At 39.1% G+C, this 24,377-nt stretch overlaps 1 protein-coding gene across 1 annotated transcript in view; it reads left to right on the top strand.

Annotated features, from left to right (window-relative positions):
• Window positions 1–23,164, top strand: part of gucy1a2 (guanylate cyclase 1, soluble, alpha 2) — a 166,906-nt gene extending 143,742 nt beyond the window's left edge. The window contains 2 exon segments of the mRNA XM_056474182.1: window positions 13,765–13,919; window positions 20,622–23,164. Of these exon segments, the coding sequence (XP_056330157.1) occupies window positions 13,765–13,919; window positions 20,622–20,832 (366 nt within the window). The 3' untranslated portion in view covers window positions 20,833–23,164.
• The last annotated feature ends 1,213 nt before the right edge of the window (window positions 23,165–24,377 follow it).

Genomic DNA, 24,377 nt, shown 5'->3' with positions numbered 1-24,377 from the left:
CAATTGAGCATCGTGTCAACGCCACAGCCTACCTGAGTATTGTTGCTGACCATGTCCATCCCATTATGACCACAGTGTACTCATCTTCTGATGGCTACTTCCAGCAGGATAACGCACCATGTCATAAAGCGTGAATCTTCTCAGACTGGTTTCTTGAACATGACAATGAGTTCACTGTACTCAATTCAATTCAATTCAATTCACCTTTATTTGTATAGCGCTTATACAATGTAGATTGTGTCAAAGCAGCTTCACATAAAAGGTCACAGTAAATAGGAACAGTCTAGTTAAGTTTGTAGTGTTTAAGTTCAGTTCAGTTTAGCTCAGTTCAGTGTGGTTTAATAATCACTACTGAGAGTCCAAATATTGAAGAGCAAATCCAACGATGCGCAGCTCTACAGATCCTGAACCATGCAAGCCAGTGGCGACAGCGGAGAGGGAAAAAAAACTTCACTAAAGGCGGAAGTGAAGAAAAAAAACCTTGAGAGAAACCAGGCTCAGTTGGGCACGACCATTTTAATTTCTCCGCTGGCCAAACGTCTTGTGCAGAGCTGCAGTCTCAGTGGCGGAGGCTGGAAGCTGGCCTCAGCGAAGACTCGTCTGTCTCTGGAGCGTCATAGGAAACAGTCTCATGTTCTCCACTCTTCCATGACCATCGCAGTAGCTGCTCAGGATTCGGCCTGGTCCAGGATATGGAAACCTTGGGATCATCTCGTCGTTGGTCTTGGATCGAATCAGTGACTCTGCATAGTCTGAGGGCCTCGGGAAGAGTATCCCCAGGTGGAAATGGAGAATAAAGAAAATAATTAGCGTAGCTGATGTTCACAGTGTATATCAGCAAGATGCATAACCTTTGTGGAAGCCCCCTAAGTGGTGCACTAAGTGTATGCTTTACTGAACAGATAGGTCTTTAATCTAGTTTTGAATTGGGAGAGTGTGTCTGAGCCTCGGACGTTATCAGGAAGGCTATTCCAGAGTTTAGGAGCTATAAATGAGAAGGCTCGACCTCCTTTACTCGACTTTGCTATTCTAGGTACTACCAGAAGTCCTGAGTTTTGAGATCTTAAAGAGCGAGTTGGATTGTAGCGAGACAGAAGATTGGTTAGATAAGCAGGAGCTAGATTATTTAGAGCTTTATATGTAAGAAGCAATATTTTAAATTCAATACGAAACTTAACAGGCAGCCAGTGTAAGGAGGATAAAATTGGGGTGATGTGATCAAATTTTCTAGACCTGGTTAGAACTCTGGCAGCTGCATTTTGTACTAATTGAAGTTTGTTAATAGAGGATGCTGGGCAGCCAGCAAACAGAGCATTACAGTAGTCCAGCCTAGAAGTCATAAAAGCATGGACTAGCTTTTCTGCATCTGAGATGGATAGCATACTTCGTAACTTAGCTATATTTCTCAGATGAAAGAAAGCAGTTTTTGTGACATGGGAAATATGATTTTTAAAAGTTAAATTGCTGTCTAATATGACACCCAGATCTTTTATAGTAGAACTAACGCTAACTTTGTATCCCTCTAATTGTAGATCGAGTTGTGAGATCTGCTGTGTACAGGGTTTAGGCCCAATAAGTAATAATTCTGTTTTGTCTGAGTTTAAGAGAAGATAATTGTTGGTCATCCAGTCTTTAACATCTTTAATACACTCAGTTAGCTTGGACAGATTAGACGTCTTGTCAGGTTTAGTTGAAATATATAATTGAGTATCATCTGCATAGCAGTGAAAGCTGATCCCATGTCTTCTAATAATGTCTCCCAGGGGTAGCATGTATATTGTAAACAGTAAAGGGCCTAAAACTGATCCTTGAGGCACCCCGTATTTTACTGGGCTGATTTGTGAAGGCTGTCCATTTATATTTACAAACTGGTAACGGTCAGATAAGTATGACTTAAACCATTGTAGGGCCTGTCCTTGGACACCTGTAGACTTTAAGCGATTAATAAGGATACCATGGTCAATGGTGTCAAATGCCGCACTAAGATCGAGTAGAACTAATAGCGAGATGCACCCTTGGTCAGCAGCTAAGAGTAAATCGTTGGTTATTTTCACTAATGCAGTTTCTGTACTGTGATGAGCTCTGAAACCTGACTGAAACACTTCAAAAACATTGTTGGTCTGCAGAAAGGAGCATAATTGAGCAGAAACAACTTTTTCTAGTATTTTAGATATAAATGGAAGGTTTGAAATAGGCCTATAATTAGCTAAGTTGCTGGGTTCCAGTTGTGGTTTCTTAATAATAGGTTTAATAACAGCTAACTTGTAGGGATTTGGAACATGGCCTAAAGATAAAGAAGAGTTGATAATGTTAAGAAGAGGTTCTCCTATAACAGGTAGCAATTCTTTCAGTAACTTTGTTGGAATTGGGTCCAATATACACGTAGCTGATTTAGAGCTATTTATAATTTTGTCTAGCTCTTCCTGTTCTATGATTTTAAAGCACTGTAGGTTATTTAGATTCAGAGGCGTGTTTACTGGATCTGAAGTATAAGGCGGTGCAGAAAGTTTATTATCTCCTATTTTCTGTCTAAAGCCTTCTATTTTATCACTGAAAAAATTCATGAAGTCATCACTACTAATTTGCGGTGGAACGTTTTGTTCCAAAGATGACCGATTATTTGTTAATTTAGCGAGGGTGTTAAATAAGAATCTAGGATTGTTTTGATTATTTTCTATCAGTTTGCGGAGGTGCTCAGCCCTGGCAGATTTTAAAGCCCTCCTATAGCTGGACATACTGTCTTTGTATGCAATTCTAAAGACTTCTAAATTAGTTTTTTTCCATTTACGTTCCAGGGCACGGGTTGCTGTTTTGAGAGCGCGGGTATGACTATTATACCACGGTGTAGTTTTATTCTCTCTAGTCTTTTTTAGTTTGATGGGTGCCACAGTATTTAAAGTGCTAGTAAAGATGGCATCCATACTGCTGGTTACTACATCAAGGTCATTTGCGTTTGCGGGTGCATTTCGAAGTAGAGAAAGATCAGGTAAGTTATTTATAAATTCATCTTTAGTGGATGGAACAATAGTTCTACTAGGACGATATATCGGAGCGGATCTGCTAATTTCAGGTAAACACAGCTTATATAGTAAGAGGTAGTGGTCTGTAATATCATCACTTTGTGGTATAATGTCTACATCAGTGACCTCAATTCCATAAGACAGAATTAGATCTAGTGTATGCTTTAGGCGATGAGTTGGACCAATAACATTTTGCTTTATTCCTAGTGAGACCAGCAAGTCCGTAAACGCGAGCCCTAACGTGTCGTTAGCGTCATCTATGTGGATGTTAAAGTCTCCTACAATTAGTATTTTATCAGTTTTAACTAGTAAGTCAGAGATAAAATCAGAAAACTCTTTTAGAAAATTGACATAGGGTCCTGGAGGTCTATATATGGTGATTAGAGCGAGAGATAACATAGGTTTTTGCATAGTGTTTGGAAGGACAACATTAAGCGCTAGTACTTCAAAGGAGCTAAACATAAGTCCGTTTCTCTGATTAACATTAAGAATATCACTAAAGATTGACGCAACTCCACCACCACGACCAGTTTGACGAGCCTCATGTTTATATAAGAATCCTGGAGGAGTTGCCTCATTTAAACTAATATAGTCATTTTGTTTCAGCCAGGTTTCAGTAAGACAGAGTACTCAAATGGCCTCCACCTTTGGGATGTGGTGGAACGGGAGATTGGCATCATGGATGTGTAGCCGACAAATCTGCAGCAACAGCGTGATGCTATCATGTCAATATGAAGCAAAATCTCTGAGGAATATTTCCAGTACCTTGTTGAACCTATGCCACGAAGGATTAAGGCAGTTCTGAAGGGGAAGTTCTGAAGTTCAAAAGGGGGTCCAACCAGGTATTAGTAAGGTGCACCTAATAAAGTGGCCATCAGTTTATCAGTTTAATAGGTTTGCATACTGTGGAATAGCCATCAGACATAATACTAATTATATTTTATTTGATATTTTGTGTATGTATGTATGTATATATATATATATATATATATATATATATATATATATATATATATATATATATATATATATATATATATATATATATATATATATATATATATATATTCAGTCTAGGCTACAGTTGTACAGTTAAAGGCAAAAAATTATTAGCTCTCCTGTGAAATTTATATATATATATTTGTCAAGTGGTGTTCAATGGAGCAAGGAAATTTCAAGGACAATTTTCACAGTTTTTCCTGTAATATTTTTTTATTCTGGAGAAATTTGGTTTGGTTTGGCTGGATTAAAAGCAATTTTTATTTCTGTAAGGTCAATATTATTTGCAGACTATTATTATTAACCCCTGTTCTTCAATGTTTTTATTCTTCAGACATTAATTTTTTAACCACTTTAACTTTAGGGTTAAAAAAATCTATATTTAGTGGAATTACCCTGATTCTTAAACAGAAACCAAGCATTTTATCATATTAAAATAAACAAAATATGAAATATTTTACATTTCTAATGTTGTATTTATTATGACCACACTCCAGTTGCTAAATTAACCTTATAGCATGAGGTCTTGGGATCTAAATATAACAGGCCTGATAAGAATTTGGAGATTCGAGTCACATTTAGATGCATTCAAGAACACACCCTGTGTAGTTTTATTGCCTGTATTCAGTCATTCATTTTCCTTCAGCTTAGTCTTTTATTTATCAGGGGTCTCCACAGCGGAATGAACCGCCAATTAGTCCAGCACATGTTTTACGCATCGAATGCCCTTCCGGCTGCAACCCAGTACTGGGAAACACCCATACACTCTCACATTCACACACACACTCATACACTACAGCCAATTCACCTATAGCGCATGTGTTTGGACTGTGGGGGAAACCGGAGCACCCAGAAGAAACATACGCCAACACGGGGAGAGCATGCAAACTCCACACAGAAATGCCAACTGACTCAGCCGGGGCTCGAACCAGCGACCTTCTTGCTATTAGGCGACAGTGCTAACCACTGAGCCACCTGTCTGAATTCATGTGTTTGATATAGTTTATTTCTTTATACTGTTTACCTGTGTTGGCTGTATGCTGAGGGCATAGCCATAGCTTAACGTCTCTACCAGTGTGTGTGTGTGAATGTGTGAGTGTGTGTGTGTGCTAAGGATCTTGTGTTTAATAGCTGCGTCGACAGCACTGGACCCACCGTAGAGATGGAGGGAGAGTGTGGAATCCGGTCGTCATGGAGACAGCAGAACACTTAAGTGCTTGCCGCTAATTGATTGTTAGATTGTTGCTGTTTTCTCCCGTTTAATGCGAGTCAACGAGCTGATCGCGTGTCTGAGAGCCGCTTGTGTGTCTGTGTGTTTAGATCTCCAGGCATGTTGTGTGATGAAGGCCGGGATTGTGGTGTTTGCTTTTTAAACTGAATCATTTCAGAATATGACCGAAGGGGTGACAAGTCAGCAGTTTTTGAAGGCTTGATTGTGTTTAAAAGACATTTGAGAAACCGATTCTGGATAGATTCTGTTATTTTCAAAATGCATCGCTATTCTCGCTTAAACTGATTCTGAGCTTAGCTATAATCTAGAGTCAAAATGCAGACGGTGCTCTAGGCTTTTTTTTAAACAGCAGACGGTGCTCTTGACTAGTTTTTTTTTTTACAACAAACGATGCTATAGGCTAGTTTTAACAAAGGATGATGCTCCTGGCTAATTTTTAACAGCAGACAGCATTCTAGGCTAGTTCTTAATGACAAACAATGCTTTAGGCTAGTTTTCAACAGCAGATGGTGTTCTAGGCTAGTTTTTAACAGCAGATGACGCTCTAGGCTAATTTTCAACAGCAGTCGGCGCTCTAGACTAGTTTTTAACAACAGACTGTGCTCCAGGCTAATTTTCAACAACAGATGACGCTCTAGGCTAATTTTCAACAACAGATGGCGCTCTAGGCTTAGTTTTTAACAACAGACTGCGCTCTAGGCTAGTTTTTAACAGCGATGACACTCTAGACTAGTTTTTAACAACAGACTGCGCTCTAGGCTAGTTTTTAACAGCGATGACACTCTAGACTAGTTTTTAACAACAGATGGCGCTCTAAGCTAATTTTTTACAGCAGATGGCGCTCTAGGCTAGTTTTTAACAGCAGATGGTGCTCTAGCCTAGTTTTCAACAGCAGTCAGCATTCTTGGCTAGTATTCAACAGCAGATGGTGCTCTAGCCTAGTTTTCAACAGCAGTCAGCGTTCTTGGCTAGTTTTCAACAGCAGATGGTGCTCTAGGCTAGTTTTTAACAGTAGACGGCGCTCTAGGCTAGTTTTTAACAGCAGACGGCGCTCTAGGCTAGTTTTTAACAGCAGACGGTGCTCTACGCTAGTTTTTAACAGCAGATGGCGCTCTATGCTAGTTTTTAACAGCAGACGGCGCTCTAGGCTAGTTTTTAACAGCAGACGGCGCTCTAGGCTAGTTTTTAACAGCAGACGGTGCTCTTGGCTAGTTTTCAACAGCAGATGGCGCTCTAGGCTTAGTTTTTAACAGGTTCGTGGAAGCCACCCTCACTATTCTGCCACCCAGGTCGCCTCTATGAATGCGCCGGCCCTGATAACACTCTTGAGAACAGGGTACTGTGTACTATGGTTTTAGTAACTACGATGAAGTGTGTTTCGGGTGGCCGCTGTGATCGGAATACGGGAGATTCCTGGGAAAACAGGAGTGTTGGCAGGTATGCTCACACATACACTCTGCACCCTTTAATATTGTTGATAAGCCGCGCTGGACATTTCACTCGGTCTCGCGCTGAACGCTGTCGACCAATAGCAACAGACTGTCATCTGTCCAATCAGCGCAGATTAGTTTTTGTGCTAAGGAGGGGTTTGGGCACAAATGAATTGCTGAACGATTCATATGGGAGTCGCTGGAAGAATTAGGTCAAAATAAATTCATATTATAAGACCATGAAAGTGTTTTTGACCTTGCATGCATATTAGGCTGTTGTTGGAGACCCCTAAAACCAAGATATGATGCTTTTTAATGTATAATAGGTGCACTTTAAAGATATGAAATTTGATATGCTTTATGTCATATTATAATTTGAATAGTTGTAAGTGTGGGAGTAAACAGCCAATGGTACAGTACACTAGCGCACATGTCTGCACTCTTCAGAGACTCCGCTGTAGTCTAGTCTGCTGTATGATTGACAGCACTGTCAGCATGACAACAAGGCCATGAATAATATCAGGGTCGTCGCCGTGGGCAACCATGCATCATCATTAAATGTGAGTGTGAGTGTGTATATTTGTGGACTCCGTGACACGAGAGCGGCAGTAATAAGTTGCCCTTTCGATAACACCGCTGTTTATGAGCAGTTCGGTTCAGCTCACGTAATAAGCCTGTGTGATGTTTAGAAACGCATGAATAATGTCTGTGTGCACATGCGGATCCAGCGTCTGTCACGACTGTGTCATTATCTCTGTTGCAAAACATTCGTACTGACATTACGTCCATTAGAATCCGTGCGATTGGGACGGTGTGATCTGCTCTGTGATTGACAGCTGTCAGTCACTGCTGCCCTTGTTAGCTCTTCTTTAGCACTCGGCTGGGGTGCGTCTTGCACTCTTGACAGTATTAGATCTTCACTGGAGTTGCTATGGTGACGCTATAGTGTGTGTGTGTGGTTAGTTTTCTCACACACTTGCACATTTTAGCTCTGTTACACATACAAGAGAGCATTTTAGACATAGATGCAAAGGTTGGATTTACAAGCTTTAACAAAAGAAAATGTACACTACCTGACAAAAGTCTTGTCCTGGATTTCAGTTTTCATTCATTCATTCATTTTCTTTTCAGCTTAGTCCCTTTATTACTACGGGGGTCGCCACAGCGGAATGAACCGCCAACTTATCCAGCACGTTTTACGCAGCGGATGTCCTTCCAGCTGCAACCCATCACTGGGAAACACCCATACACACTCATTAACTACAGACAATCTAGCATACCCAATTCACCTATACCGCATGTCTTTGGACTGTGGGGGAAACCGGAGCACCCGGAGGAAACCCAAGCAAACTCCACACAGAAACACCAACTGACCCAGCCAAGGCTCGAACAAGCAACCTTCTTGCTGTGAGGCGACAGCACTACCTACTGCGCCACCACGTTGCCATGATTTCAGTTTTAAGAGAAACAAATAATAACTTGACTTCTAGTTGATCACTTATAAAAGTGGCAGAAGGTCAATTTTCCTGATGAATTATCTGTTGACCTGCATCCCAATCATCACAAATACTGTAGGGTTGAGGGGTCCTAGGCGAGATAAAAAAAAAAATTGGGCCCACTGGTGTAAAAACAGTAAGAAAGCACAAAAAAATTACAAATTTTAATATTTAAATGTATACATTTTTATTAACTGTAACTTATTTAACCCTTGTATGGTGTTCGGGTCTGTGAGACCCGTTTTCAGTTTTTTTCAAAAGAAAAATTAAACAGTGCATCCTTTTTTCAACCTGAAATTCATTGGCTTTGGCTTATTTTCTGTGAAGAACATAAATCCGAACAAATTTTCAATAACCCCAAAATGTACCTCCCCCCACACATTTACATTACATACAAGGTGTTCGAGTCCACTGGACCCAGGTCTAATAAACGTCTTGAAAGTGTTGGTCCAGTGTTCCTACATTCTGTCTTCCTCCTTTCTGGTGCTGCTGTTTTCTTCCCCTTCTGCTCCCGCACAAAGTTGCAACATTGTTAAAAATTCAACTATCAACACTGTCTGCTCTTACATTCCCGCACATTTTACCCTCTCTCTTGCGAGAACCAAGCTTTATTTTCTCATACCCTGTCCCATCTGCGAATTAGGGGCATAATACTATGAATAAGACTTTGTCAGTGTGGTTCCTTATGACAACTGATCAAGATGGCCAAAAGATTATCTGCTGCGGCGGCCTTGCAATTGATTGTGGAAGAGAGAGGAGCTTCTGATGATGATGACCATGGTGGGAACAATAGGAAAAAACAAATCTGTGGGTTTTTATTTTTTTCATCACATTAATAGAAAAAAATGTAAAAAACGAGAAGCACATTAATTCATCAATATGATCTAACAAAGGTAAAGGGGAAAAATTAACCATGTTTGCTGTTCATATGGCTTGTAATTGGGATGAAGTAAACATTTGTTGAGTAATTTAACATAAAATTGTTTAATAGTGTTTATTTGGAAGGCCAAAACTCTAGCGGGTCCACTAGACCCATGAACACTGGCTGAGTAACAAAAATACAAACACCACACAAGGGTTAACCTATAATATATATGTGAAAAATATTTCCTCATATTTAAAAAAATAAGTTTGTAAGTATTGCAAAGTACTACTAAATAATGTATTATGCATAGCAGAACATTGCTTTGGGCTTGCTTTTTTCCTCTGCTTTTCTTTTCCTCTTGTTTTCGGCTCCAGAAAGATTCCGTTTGCATGGTGTTTCATTTCAGATGAAAATTCAACTATCAACACTGTCTACTCTTACATTCCCGCACATTTTACCCTCTCTCTTGCGAGAACCAAGCTTTATTTTCTCATACCCTGTCCCACATGCGAATTAGGGGCATAATACTATGAATAAGACTTTGTCAGTGTGGTTCCTTATCACAACTGATCAAGATGGCCAAAAGATTATCTGCTGCGAGGGCCTTGCAATTGATTGTGGAAGAGAGAGGAGCTTCTGATGATGATGACCATGGTGGGAACAATAGGAAAAAACAAATCTGTGGGTTTTTATTTTTTTCATCACATTAATAGAAAAAAATGTAAAAAACGAGAAGCACATTAATTCATCAATATGATCTAACAAAGGTAAAGGGGAAAAATTAACCATGTTTGCTGTTCATATGGCTTGTAATTGGGATGAAGTAAACATTTGTTGAGTAATTTAACATAAAATTGTTTAATAGTGTTAATTTGGGAAGCCAAAACTCTAGCGGGTCCACCAGACCCATGAACACTGGCTGAGTAACAAAAATACAAACACCACACAAGGGTTAACCTATAATATATATGTAAAAATATTTACTCATATTTAAACAAATAAGTTTGTAAGTATTGCAAAGCACTACTAAATAATGTATTATGCATAGCAGAACATTGCTTTGAGCTTGCTTTTTTCCTCTGCTTTTCTTTTCCTCTTGTTTTCGGCTCCAGAAAGATTCCGTTTGGACGGCGTTTCATTTCAGATGAAAATTCGATTAAGATCGATTATAAATAGCAGCGACACTTGTGACGTTATATTACTTAAGACTTTTTCGAGTTTATATCGAACGTGAGCAATTTGGAGAGATATGTGGATCTGTGTAGTAATACGTTACGTCATTCTAGTTCACCCAATAGCCGATCGTGGGCGGAGTTATGCACAATAGAGTGTGGTGCTGCTGGGTATATTTCTAATATTGTCTGCTTTTATTCATACTGTTGTTGCGTATTCATTATCGTTTTTAGCTTTGTTATGTATGAATTATATGAAGCTACTCTTTTAATGAAATGTCTTTTATTTTTTCTCAACGAAGTTGTGAATTGCACCATGTTTAATGGGTTTGTGCATTTTGCATTGTTCATGATTTAAACGTACGTGCTTGTCCTCACGCTTACGTTCAGATTAAATATTCAAAAACAGCTTTCATGGGGCCCTCCAAGAAAACACAGGGCGTTAGGCAACCGCCTATATTGCCTTTAGGGCATAAGACCTACATAAGGCGTTAGGTAACTGCCTATATTGCCTTTAGGGCATAAGACCTACTGGAACCCGCATGGACCCAAGATTCTCACATAAATCAGTCAAGTTTGGTGAAGAAAAAATCATGGTTTGGGGATACATTCAGTATGGGGGCGTGTGAGAGATCTGCAACATCAACAGCCTGAGGTATCAAGACATTTGTGCTGCCCATTACATTACAAACCACAGGAGAGGTCAAATTCTTCAACAGGAGAATTATTCTCATACTTCAGCCTCCACATCAACGATCCTGAAAGCACAGAAGGTCAAGGTGCTCTAGGATTGGCCAGCCCAGTCAACAGACATGAATATTATTGAGCATATCTGGGGTAAGATGAAGAAGGAGGCATTGAAGATGAATCCAAAGAATCTTGATGAGCTCTGGGAGTCCTGCAGGAACGCTTTCTTTGCCATTCCAGATGACTTTATTAATCAGTGATTTGAGTCATTGCAGAGATGTATGGATGCAGTCCTCCAAGCTCATGATGGAGTCAGACACAATATTCATTCTGTTTCCACTGCAGCATGAGCACATATTCTATACTGGACATTATTTCTGTTCAGTGACAAGACTTTTGTCTAAGCAAAGTCAGACCTTACTGTCCTTAATGAAATCATTCAAAATTAAGGCATGATCATATTTTATTCTGGTAAAATAAGCGTAATCTAGAGGCTTTTGACTTTCATATAAGCCACTTCTGACACCAAATGATCAACTAGAAGTCAAGTTATTATTTGCTGTTCCTAAAACTTGGATAGATGACAAGACTTTTGTCAGGTAGACTTTTTGGTTTATTTTTGAAAGATGAAACACATGATTTAGCATTTAACACAATTATTATTCTTGGGGAGTTCTTTTTACATAAGAACAGATTTAAAATCTTAAATTGTATGTATTTCAAAAGGAATTATGTTTTCATTTTCTGTCGCTTAAACGAATGAAGAAGGAAGCGTTACTTACCTGTGGTTTAATAAAACATCTTTAACTTGCTGAAGTCTTTTTCATTCTTATTTTATGATACTTGTCTGATGTCTGATTAAGGAAGCTTGCATTTTGTACCAAGCCATTTATGGTTGTATTGTTTATTTTGTGGGCTGCATGTGTGGAGTTTGCATGTTCTCCCCGTGTTGGCGTGGGTTTTCTCCAGGTGCTTCAGTTTCCCCCACAGTCCAAACACATGCGCTATAGGGGATTTGGCCGTAGTGTATGAGTGTGTGAATGAGTGTGTACGGGTGTTTTTCAGTACTGGGTTGTGGCTAGAAGGGCATCTGCCGTGTAAAACAAATGCTGGAATAGTTGGCGGTTCGTTCCACTGTGGCGACTTCTTATAAATAAGGGACTAAGCTGAAGGAAAATTAATGATTGAATAATGCAGCAAAAAAATTGCCACTGATGTAAGCTACATTTTCAGTTTCCTAAAGGTTTTAACATTTTTAAAATTGGCAGAAAATAAAACATGTCAAGATCGATTACAGGACTGGCAAAAAAAAATCTATTTTACATAATGTATTACAATACCCGGTAACACTTTATTTTGATGGTTCCTATTGCACATTTTGTTGAATAAAAGCTGCTTTGCAATGTCGGTGCCTGTGGCGTAGTAGAAAGTGCGCGGATACGTGCGCTTTGGTGTTCGCGGCGACCTGGGTTCGATTCCCGCCTCGGGGTTCTGTGCCGACAGTTCCCCGCATTCTGCTCCCCACACTTTCCTGTTGGTTCTCTCTACTGTCCTGTCAAAATAGAGGTGAAAACCCCTAAAAAATTATAAAAAATATATAAATAAATAAAATATTTTTTTTTTTTTAAAGTTGCTTTGCAACTACGTTAGTTACATCTCATTTGAGTATTAGTAGACTGTCTGCTTAATATCTGTTGATTCTGTTCCTTCAATAGACATTTAACTGACTATAAGAAACTTTGCAAGTACATGTCAACTTACACTAACCACAACCTGACACTCTACTTATAATCTATTGAGAATTAGTTGGCACATACAGTTGAAGTCAGAATTATTAGCCCACCTTTGAATTCTTTTTCTTTTTTTATATTTCCCAAATGATGTTTAATTGAGCAAGGAAATTTTCACAGTATTTCCTATAATATTTTTTCTTCTGGAGAAAGTCTTATTTGTTTTATTTCAGCTAGAATAAAAGTAGTTTTAAAACATTTTAAGGTCAATATTATTAGCCCCTTTAAGCTATATATTTTTTTCGATAGTCTACAGAACAAACCATCATGAGACAATAACTTGCCTAATTACTCTAACCTGCCTAGTTAACCTCATTAACCTAGTTAAGCCTTTAAATGTCACTTTAAGCTGTATAGAAGTGTCTTGAAAAATATCTAGTCTAATATTATTTACTGTCATCATGATAAAGATAAAATAAATCAGTTATTAGAGATGAGTTATTAAAACTATTATGATTAGAAATGTGTTGAAAAAATCTTTTAAACAGAAATTGGGGAAAAAAATGTGTAATGCATATTCAGTTGAAGTCCTCCTGAATTATTAGCCCTCCTATATTTTCCTCAATTTCAGTTTAACAGCGATTTTTTTCAGGACATTTCTAATCATAATAGTTTTAATAACTCATTTCTAATAACTGATTTATTTTATCGTTGCCATGATGACAGTAAATAATATTTGACTAGATATTGTTCAAGACACTTCTATACAGCTTAAAGTGACATTTAAAGGCTTAACTAGGTTAATTTGGCAAGTTCGGGTAACTAGGGAAATCATTGTATAACAGTGGTTTGTTCTGTAAACAATCGAAAAAAAAAATAGCTTAAAGCAGCTAATAATATTGACCTTAAAATGTTTTCAAATTATTAAAAACTGCTTTTATTGTACCCAAAATAAACAAATAAGACTTTCTCCAGAAGAAAAAATATTATAGGAAATACTGTGAAAAATTCCTTGCTCCATTAAACGTCATTTGGGAAATATTTGAAAAAGAAATTCACAGGCGAATAATTTTGGCATCAACTGTACATGTAAATAAAGCTGACTTGACTTGCCTCTCTCCTCCGTCTCTGCAGCTGAGGATCGGGATTCACTCGGGCTCAGTGCTGGCTGGTGTTGTGGGTGTGATGATGCCACGCTACTGTCTGTTCGGGAACAACGTCACGCTGGCCAGCAAGTTTGAGTCGGGCAGTCACCCGCGCTGCATCAACGTCAGCCCTACTACATACCAGTGAGAGAAAACACACTCACATACACGCATACAGTACACGTTCATGCACACACACTTGTTTTTGTGAATTGTGGGGACACTCTTTAGTTTTCTTTTGTGTGTGTGCTTTACAATATCCACCTACCCAACACTACACCTAACCCTAATGCTAATCAGAAACTATTTTAACTAATTTAATTTAGAAATAAAATGGATGTATATTTTGAACTGACTCTATTCTGGGCCACAGTTTGATTTTATTCTGGCCTGGATCTGGCCCACACCAGACACTTGCATCTGGACCACATACTGAATGGAATTATGGCTCTAGTGCGGTCCGCTCCTGTTTGTCAAATCTGGGCCACAAATAAGCCAAAGCAATGCCACATATTAGCCAGAATTCAGCCAAATGAACCAGAACTGACTCTGTTCTAAGCCACAGTTTGCTTTTATTTTGGCCCAGATCCGGCCCACACCAGACACTTACATCTGGACCACATACTGAATGGAATGATGGCTCTAGTGTCGTCTGCTCCTGTTTGTCAGATCTGGGCCACAAATAAGCTAAAGCAATAACACAGATTAGCCAGAATTCAACCAAATGAACAAGAACTGACCCTATTCTGGCCCAGATTTGGCCTACACCTTACACTTGCTGGGTGTGGCAAAGTACAAAAATCCCAGCATGCATTACAGTATGAATACATTCTATAGCTTATTGATACTACAGTTTTCATTATTTGCTTTTGATTCTGCTGTTTATGTTGACATTGTAGATTTTGTCACTTTTAGTATCCTGTTCGTGATGTTTGTGAGTTTTGTTCATGTTGTTAATTGTCATCGTTGTTGAGGTTCATACGCTGATTATTGATGTCTCTGTGAGCAGAAGTTGAACCATAGAATTTTTTTTAGCTTAAAAACCTTCATAATTCTGTGACATGTGCAAGCATGTTATAACGTTACTTTACAGCGCTGTGAGCCCAACTAAAGCAAACATTTTTCTCCATGATGGTGACTTTAGTCTAGGTGGTCCACATATGTTTTAAGGGCGTACTCCCACAATATGTACAGTTGCCTTAAATCTGGCCAAAGCATCCTTGTCCCCACTCCCCTCTTCCGCGACGGCCCGCACTCACATTACATTTGGGCCTGGGGCGCGCTTACGTCATCAATGATGCGCAGGTCAGAATCTTTGGCGCATTTTGCACTCACACACAAGCGTACTGCACCAAAGCCCAAGTGAACCAGGCTCTGGCACACCTCTTCCAACCGGGCCAGGGACGGCCAAGTGAACCGTGCCTGAGCCCGATTCAGAGCACTCACACTTCTCAAATGATCCGGGAAACAGGCCTGGGCATGGTTCGGAGGCCCTAAGATAACTGGGCCACATTTTCCATATCTTCTCTGGACCACTACAGGCTCAAATCTACATTAGCCATAGCTTACTGTGCCGAATATTTGCCAAAAGTGGCCCACATATGTTTTAAGATAACTGGGCCACATTTGCCATATTTTCTCTGGGCCACTATAGGATCAAATCCACATTAGCCATAGCTTACTGTGCCGAATATTTGCCAAAAGTGGCCCACATATGTTTTAAGATAACTGGGCCACATTTGCCATATTTTCTCTGGGCCACTATAGGATCAAATCCACATTAGCCATAGCTTACTGTGCCGAATATTTGCCAAAAGTGGCCCACATATGTTTTAAGATAACTGGGCCACATTTTCCATATCTTCTATGGGCCACTATAGGCTCAATTCCACATTAGCCATAACTTACTGTGCTGAATATTTGCCAAAAGTGGCCCACATATGTTTTAAGATAACTGGGCCACATTTGCCATATCTTCTCTGGGCCACTATAGGATCAAATCCACATTAGCCATTGCTTACTGTGCCGAATATTTGCCAAAAGTGGCCCACATATGTTTTAAGATAACTGGACCACTTTTCCATATCTTCTCTGGGCCACTATAGGCTCAAATCCACATTAGCCATAGCTTACTGTGCCGAATATTTGCCAAAAGTGGCCCACATATGTTTTAAGATAACTGGGCCACATTTGCCATATCTTCTCTGGGCCACTATAGGATCAAATCCACATTAGCCATTGCTTACTGTACCGAATATTTGCCAAAAGTGGCCCACATATGTTTTAAGATAACTGGACCACTTTTCCATATCTTCTCTGGGCCACTATAGGCTCAAATCCACATTAGCCATTGCTTACTGTGCCGAATATTTGCCAAAAGTGGCCCACATATGTTTTAAGATAACTGGGCCACATTTGCCATATCTTCTCTGGGCCACTATAGGCTCAAATCCACATTAGCCATAGCATACTGTACCGAATATTTGCCAAAAGTGGCCCACATATGTTTTAAGATAACTGGACCACTTTTCCATATCTTCTCTGGGCCACTATAGGCTCAAATCCACATTAGCCATTGCTTACTGTGCCGAATATTTGCCAAAAGTGGCCCACATATGTTTTAAGATAACTGGACCACTTTTCCATATCTTCTCTGGGCCACTATAGGCTCAAATCCACATTAGCCATAGCTTACTGTGCCGAATATTTGCCAAAAGTGGCCCACATATGTTTTAAGATAACTGGGCCACATTTGCCATACTTTCTCTGGGCCTTATTAGGCTCACAGCCGCAATAGCCAGAGTTTACTGAGCTAAATATTTGCCAAAAGTGGCCCACATATGTCTTAAGATAACTGCGCCTCATTAGGTTTAGACCCAGATTACCCTTAAATGACTTTGTCACATTTTTGCCAACTGTGGCCCACATTTGTTCTCCAGCATTTGGGCCAAATTTACTATTTTCCACATGGGTAACATAAGGCTCACATTCAGATTACATTTTGCCATAAGTGCCAAATCTTTGCCTTTAATGGCCCTTATATGAATTGTAATATTTGGCCCCCCTTTGCTATTGTACAGGTGGCAGACTTCAGGCTCACATTCATTTTGTCTGGGCTGAAGGAAGACCACCAGTGCCGCATAACTTCCTAAAGTGGCCCACATTTGTATGCTATCTGGGTTTTGAAAAATTAGGTCATCATGCCCAGTGTCCTCATAGGCCCCCGTCTCCTTGTAATACCTGTCATAGCTATGTCATTTTGCAAATTTGTGTCCTTATGTGTCACACAAACGCATACACGCACACACGCACACACGCACACACACACACACACACACACACACACACACACACACGCACACACACACACACACACACACACACACACACGCACACACACACACACACACACACACACACACACACACACACACACACTACCCCAACCCTAAACCAAGCCTCACAGTAAACAATCAGCATTTTTACATTTTCACAATACCAGAAAACCAAATGTCCCCAGAAGGTCAACATTCATCGGTATTGCTATACTTGCTTTACATTATGAATGTAGCCAGAGCCACACACTCCCGCTCGCAGCGACTGATGTGCAACTCTGCTGCAGTGGAGACAGTCACACCTGTTTCTATGGTAACCTGCTTCAGCTGAGATCATCAAGGACGATGCTCTGCAGTCAAGAGCAGCTCTGAAGATTTCACACACACACGTCAATGTGCAGCAGCAGCCTCCTGTTTTTCACGTGCACACTAACACACACCACACATGAATAATCAAGTACACACATTCACGCTCTTATATGCTTACATGCAAAAATGATTGAAAGTCTTAAAATTAATATATGAAGGGTTCAGATGCAAAAGCCGCTAAAATGAGATAGTTCAACAAATAGATTTGCTTCAAATCATCTGAATCCCAGAGTCAGCGCATTCAGAAATAACAGTTTGTTTGCAAAAGCTGCTAAACTCCACTTGTTTTGGCAGTAAAAGCTGCTATATCCCGAGAACCAATCAGAAGGCGCAAATCGAATCAATTGTTTTCAATGTAGCAGCGCATTGATACTCCGGCTTTTATGAGGAGACTGTTTGGGCTCGTTTCCACTGACTAGTACGGTACGGTTCGGTTTGGTACGGGTCACCTTTATCAGGCTTGCATTTCCACTAACAAGGGTACCCTTTTGGTGGGCGTGGTGTATGACAGAAAGTTTCAGTCGACGTCATTCTCGCTCGAGGAAATGTCTACAATAAAGCTATATGGGTCACTTACATATCATATGAGAACCACTTCTCATAAAACAGATGCTTCATACACATAAATACTTGTGTAGAAATGTTTATTACTAACTTTTCTATGAACATGAGTTGATTATAACTGCAGATCAATGACAGTGCGAAACAGCCTACTGTAACGTCTGTAATTATATTAAAAAACTAAATAAATGAACATATATAAACACATACAGCCCCTTACAGTCTCCGATATGTTCCCAACTACAGAAGAACTACATATAGCAGACATTTCCCTGGTATTTAGGTTCAAAACAACACAATATATAGCCTACAGTCAGTGAAAACCTCTTATCTATGCATGTAATCTTCAGCAGCACATGTAGCCTCTGTTAGAGAGTAATTCCGTCATTCTGAGTTCATATTAGTCCAAAAGGTGAAGATAATAAGTTAGTTAATCATGGCATTTTGTTCATGTTTGCTGAAAATAATGTGCTCCTTTTTTCCGGCTCCCCCTTTTTTCTTCACGCTTACTTGTGTAAGTAATATAAAGCGTTCACATATCTTTTGTGAGTTGGTTATTTGAGATGTAGAACACACTGAAAGCGTGTGCATAGAGAGACACTGCAGCGCTGCTGAAGATTGTGGCTGTTTACAGCAGTTTGACTGATAAATATGAATTTGTAGCTCAATTGTTAACGGTGCCAAACAGCATTTCCCATTGTTTACATCCTTGTTTACGTCCTTGCTACAACATACCATTAACGCTAGAAACTGTGCACGTAGTAGATCAACTTACAATATACAGGTTGTGGCTCACCGTTCACAGCTTCTTCTATTCTGGTTGAAGCTGCTCCTTCTTTGAGGAGTTTTAGCCGAATCCATCACTGTACTGAGAGAGATTCTGGAAGTTCTCCTTTGTCAAATGCTAGAGCTATATATTTTTTATAATTCTCTGGAACATAATTAAAGTTAAATTGTAAGCACTTCTTTCTTTGTGCCGTGTCCTTTAGAAGCCTAAATACAGAAACAGAAGAAGCTCTGGGGAAATAGCAGCGTTTGGCCGGCATTTTAGCTTTCTCACATAAAAACATTAAAGCGCCTCTGGCCACGCCTCTGGCCACGCCTCTGGCCACGCCTCTGGCCACGCCTCTTTGCTGCACAGTGTGTGTGTGCGTGGTGAATGCGCGTAACCTAAAAGGTTTATGACATCATTAACCCAGATGTATATTTTTTGTAGTCCCATTTCATTCACTGTAGGCTTTGCTAAACAAACTCTGTAAAAGCCAATGTTTGCCTGTGCATTGAACTTTGAGTGTCTTCATTCAGAGATATTGTTTATGTTAACAGAGCTACATTACACATCAACTAAAGTTTAAAATATGATATCGTAGTGGATCGCCTCTTTAAATTAATCATATAATAATATATTTGTGCATATACATCAGTTTGTACGAAAGCCAAAATTGGATCTAATTTATCAAAATAACTTAAAATCATGGTGAAACAATTAGTACATCCAAATAAATACACTCACTGGCCACTTTATTAGGTACACCTTACTAGTATCTGGTTTGACCCCCTTTTGCCTTCAGAACTTTCTTAATCCTTCATGGCATAGATTCAACAAGGTACTGGAAATATTCCTCAGAGATTTTTCTCCATATTGACATGATAGCATCACGCAGATTTGTCAGCTGCACATCCATGATGCAAATCTCCCGTTCCACCACATCCCAAAGGATTGGATTGAGATCTGGTGACTGTGGAGGTCATACTCATCAGATCAGGCAACGTTTCTCCAATCTTCTATTGTCTAATTTTGGTGAGCCTGTGTGAATTGTAGCCTCAGTTTCCTGTTCTTAGCTGACAGAAGTTGCACCCGGTGTGGTCTTCTGCTGCTGAAGCCCATCCGCCTCAAGGTTAGACGTGTTGTGCGTTTAGAGATACTCTTTAGACCAGCTCGTCTGGCAACAACAACCATGCCACATTCAAAGTCACTTAAATCCCCATTGTTCCTCATTCTGAAGCTCGGTTTGAACTGCAGCAGATCATCTAGACCATGTCTACATCCCTAAATGCATTGAGTTGCTGCCATGTGATTGGCTGATTAGGGATTTGCGTTAGCGAGCAGTTGGACTGGTGTACCTGATAAAGTGGCCGGTGAGTCTTAGGGAAAATAATATACACAATTTTAATAAAGACAAAAAAAACAAGAGCACCGAAAAAATATTACATTTAGTTGAAATTTGGAACGCTTGGAATTTTTTTTTGTTGATTTTGTATTGAATTTTAATGTATATCTTTCCATTTTTAAATATGTTAGATGACCAAATTCTTATTTTATTGAATATATGTTTAATAAAACCATTTTGTTTAAATGCACCAAAATACATTGTCTAAATTCACTGAGAAATGGATAAAAATCTTCATTTTCAAAGGAGTTGTACTCATTTATTTCATTTCATGGATGTTTGCTGACCAAAAAAATGGCCTTGCAGCATGAACCTTTTTTTTTAAACTGAAAAATAAGCATATTAATTTCTTCCTTCATTTAGATTCAGCTCACTCATGTTTACTTGTGTTTGTTCCTCTGTTTTTTCAGACTCCTGCGTGACGACCGCTCATTCAACTTCATCCCTCGCTCCAGGCAGGAGCTTCCCGACAACTTTCCCAAAGAGATCCCGGGAATCTGCTATTTCCTGGAGGCGGGGAAATCCCAAAGCCACGCCTCTCTCACCAGCACTCGCTCCGCCCCCATCCGCAAAGTGTCCTATAACATTGGGACCATGTTTCTACGGGAGACTAGCCTCTGAGACGGCCCCGCCCATCCGCTTTGGCATCACGTCCTGTAGACTAGTGTTGCCTGTGGCAACTGGTTGCCCCGCCTCTCGACCGGAGCTCTGGCCTCAGAGGCGTGCAGTGACTCAGAGGGGGCGGACACAGTGGCCCCGCCCTAGTCCCGCCTTTTAAAGGAGCCATGGATAATTGTGTGAAAATACAATAAATACGAATATATATATATAGATATATATATTTCAAATAAAGCCTTCTGCTTAACGGCATAGCCAAACGACGACATACATGATGTATACATGCAAATACTACAGACAAACTCATGTAAACACACATCTCTTGCAGCAGTGCAGGTATTAGAATTCACATGCATAACTTGGTGCCTTTACCTTTCAAACACACACACACACACACACACACACACACACACACAAGCACACCATACCTGCCAACACTCCCGGTTTTCCTGGGAGTCTCTCGGATTTCAGACCCATCTCCCGCCACCCTCCCGTTTTGTTATTTCTCCCAGAAAACTCCCGTAATTTCACCCTCTCCCCCTCCCCTGGTTCTCAGCTTTTTGATCGTCGACTTTGGTATAGTATCCGATCGCAGTGGCTGCCCGAAACCCGGTGCATAGTACAGTTACTCAACACCTAGACCCCAATCCCCCTCCCCCCTGGTCTCCCGGATTTTCAGAAACAAATGTTGGCAGGTATGAAGCACACACACACAGACATGCGCGTTTCATAAACACATTTTACACACACCGCCATTAACCACTGTTAAATGCTTTATGTGTGTGTGTGTGTGTCCTATATTGACCATAGATATATTCCTAGTGTTTGGGTGTTAGATTGTGTGCGTGTGTGTCTGTGTGTGTTTGCACAGGTTTTGTATGTATGCGTACGGGATGTGCTCAGTCATTTCACACATTTCACATCTGTGGCATGGTTTTAATTTGGATATACACTGCGAATTTCTTTATTTGAGCAATTATGAAACCATTAAATTATGAAAAATATTGAATCTTAATTATGAAATAAAGACATTTCCTTGAGAAGCTTAATGACAAAAATGTATGGTGGCCTTTTAAAAGTTTAATTAATTATAAAAATAACACACACATATATATACACTACCTGACAAAAGTCTTGTCGTCAATGCCAGTTGTAAGAGCAACATATAATAACTTGACTTCTAGTTGATTATTTGTAAAAGTGTCAGAAGGTCGATTTTTCTGCTGAATCATCTGTTGATCTGCATCCCAATCATCACAAATACTGCAGAAGACCTACTGGAACCCACATGGAGCCAAGATTTTCACAGAAGTCAGTCAAGTTTGGTGAAGGAAAAATCATGATTTGGGGTTACATTCAGTATGTGGGCGTGTGAGAGATCTGCAGAGTGGATGGCAACATCAACAGCCTGAGGTATCAAGACATTTGTGCTGCCCATTACATTACAAGCCACAGGAGAGGGCAAATTCTTCAGCAGGATAGCGCTCCTTCTCTTACTTCAGCCTCCACATCAAAGATCCTGAAAATAAAGAAGGTCAAGGTGATCCAGGATTGGCCAGCCCAGTCACCAGACATGAACATTATTGAGCATGTCTGGGGTAAGATGAAGAAGGAGGCATTGAAGATGAATCCAAAGAATCTTGATGAGCTCTGGGAGTCCTGCAAGAACACTTTCTTTGCCATTCCAGATGACTTTATTAATCAGTGATTTGAGTCATTGCAGAGATGTATGGATGCAGTCCTCCAAGATCATGATGGAGTCAGACACAATATTCATTCTGTTTCCACTGCAGCATGACCACATATTCTACACTGGACATTATTTCTGTTAAGTGACAAAACTTTTGTCTAAGCAAAGTCAGACCTTACTGTTATGATTAAATAATTACAAATCAAGGCATGATTATATATTATTTTTGGTAAAATAAGCGTAATCTAGAGGCCTTTGCCTTTCATATAAGCCACTTCTGATACCAAATGATCAACTAGAAGTCAAGTTATTATTAGCTGTTCCTAAAACCTAGATAGCCTACAAGACTTTTGTCAGGTAGTGTATATAAAAAAATAAAAAATACTCATTTATACTTTGCTACAATACCCTATATAAACCTCTAGTTTTCACCCATTTTTCAGCAAGAAAATTGTAATAATTTAAAATACAATAATTTTCAGCATGTTCGCTAATTTTTCTATAGTTTCAGTATAGGTTCGAGGAATTGATTTATTTAGTTTTTACAGAAAACAGAAAAAATAGTCTTTATTCAGTGAAAGAAGAAGATGTTTATAAGAATACACTACCGGTCATGTTTGGGGTCAGTTTTATTTTTTAAATGTTTTTTTTTAAAGAAAATTATTCTGTTCATGAAGGCGGCATTTATTAAATGAAAAAAAAATGGTTAAATTGGTAAATATTTATTAAAATTTTAAATAACTGCTTTCCTATTCTATGTAGTTTCAAATGAAAATAATTGTTGCTTTCATTACTATTACCATTAATAATAATAATAATAATAATAATAATAATAATAATAATAATAATAATATTGGAATGATTTCTGGATTATATGACTGAAGTTGAAAAATCATCATTAAAATCACTGGAATAAATGATTAAATTAAATTATAAACTACTTTTGAATTTTTTATAGTGCAATAACATTTCACAGTTTTATAATGTGTGCTGTATTTGTGATTAAATAAATGCAGCTTTGGTGAGCAGGAGAAGCTTATTTTAAAACATTTAAAATCTTACTGACCCCAAACGTTTGACTGGTAGTGTACTTTTAGCATACTTTGTTTTAAGTCAATTTGATTCTCAAGTAAATTCTCCAGGATTTTTAGACAAGCTTAAATACTGAGTAATACAATTTTTTTTAATTGCAATGACATATTAGCAAATTGCTGAGTGCATAAGCAGAATCTGTTCTGTTAATGTTGAATTTTCTGCATATATGTTTAGGCTTTTTGAGTTTGATGCAATGAATGATGCACAAATCATTTCTCTCCAGTGAATCGATTGGGATTGAATCAAGATTATTTTTGCACGTCCAGTATCATGCAGACTCATTATTATTTATATGCAAAATTTTATAATAATTCTCAGTAATCCATTCTTGAGCAGCGTTTAACAATTGATGACTGATATCAATATAAATTAGACATCAGAAATCACTTTTATGCAGCAGAAATGCTCAGTGCATGAAGTCACATGCTGCAGATGGTTGGTGTGTGAAAGGTTTGTGCGCGTGTGTGTGTATGAGAGAATTAAGTTTGAGGTCACAGGAAGGTGTGTGGTGATGTCATCATTCATTTCCATCGCATTTGATTAATTCAAGATCACATTCAGATGTGTCAGTCATTTTTATCAGGATGCCAATAAAATTGAATCATTCGAGTTTCATGGTTGCTGTCAGTGCTTTTTCCCCAATTAAAAACAACAACAACATCGCATGTATGGCTCAGTGACATTGCAAGTTCAAAGGGGACCTATTATGCTATTTTTACAAGATTTAAAATAAGTCTCTGATGTCACTAGAGTTTGTGTGTAA

The sequence above is a fragment of the Danio aesculapii genome, chromosome 15, assembly GCF_903798145.1.
Source record: "Danio aesculapii chromosome 15, fDanAes4.1, whole genome shotgun sequence".
NCBI lineage: Eukaryota > Metazoa > Chordata > Actinopteri > Cypriniformes > Danionidae > Danio > Danio aesculapii.
This window is presented reverse-complemented; position numbering and strand designations above follow the sequence as displayed.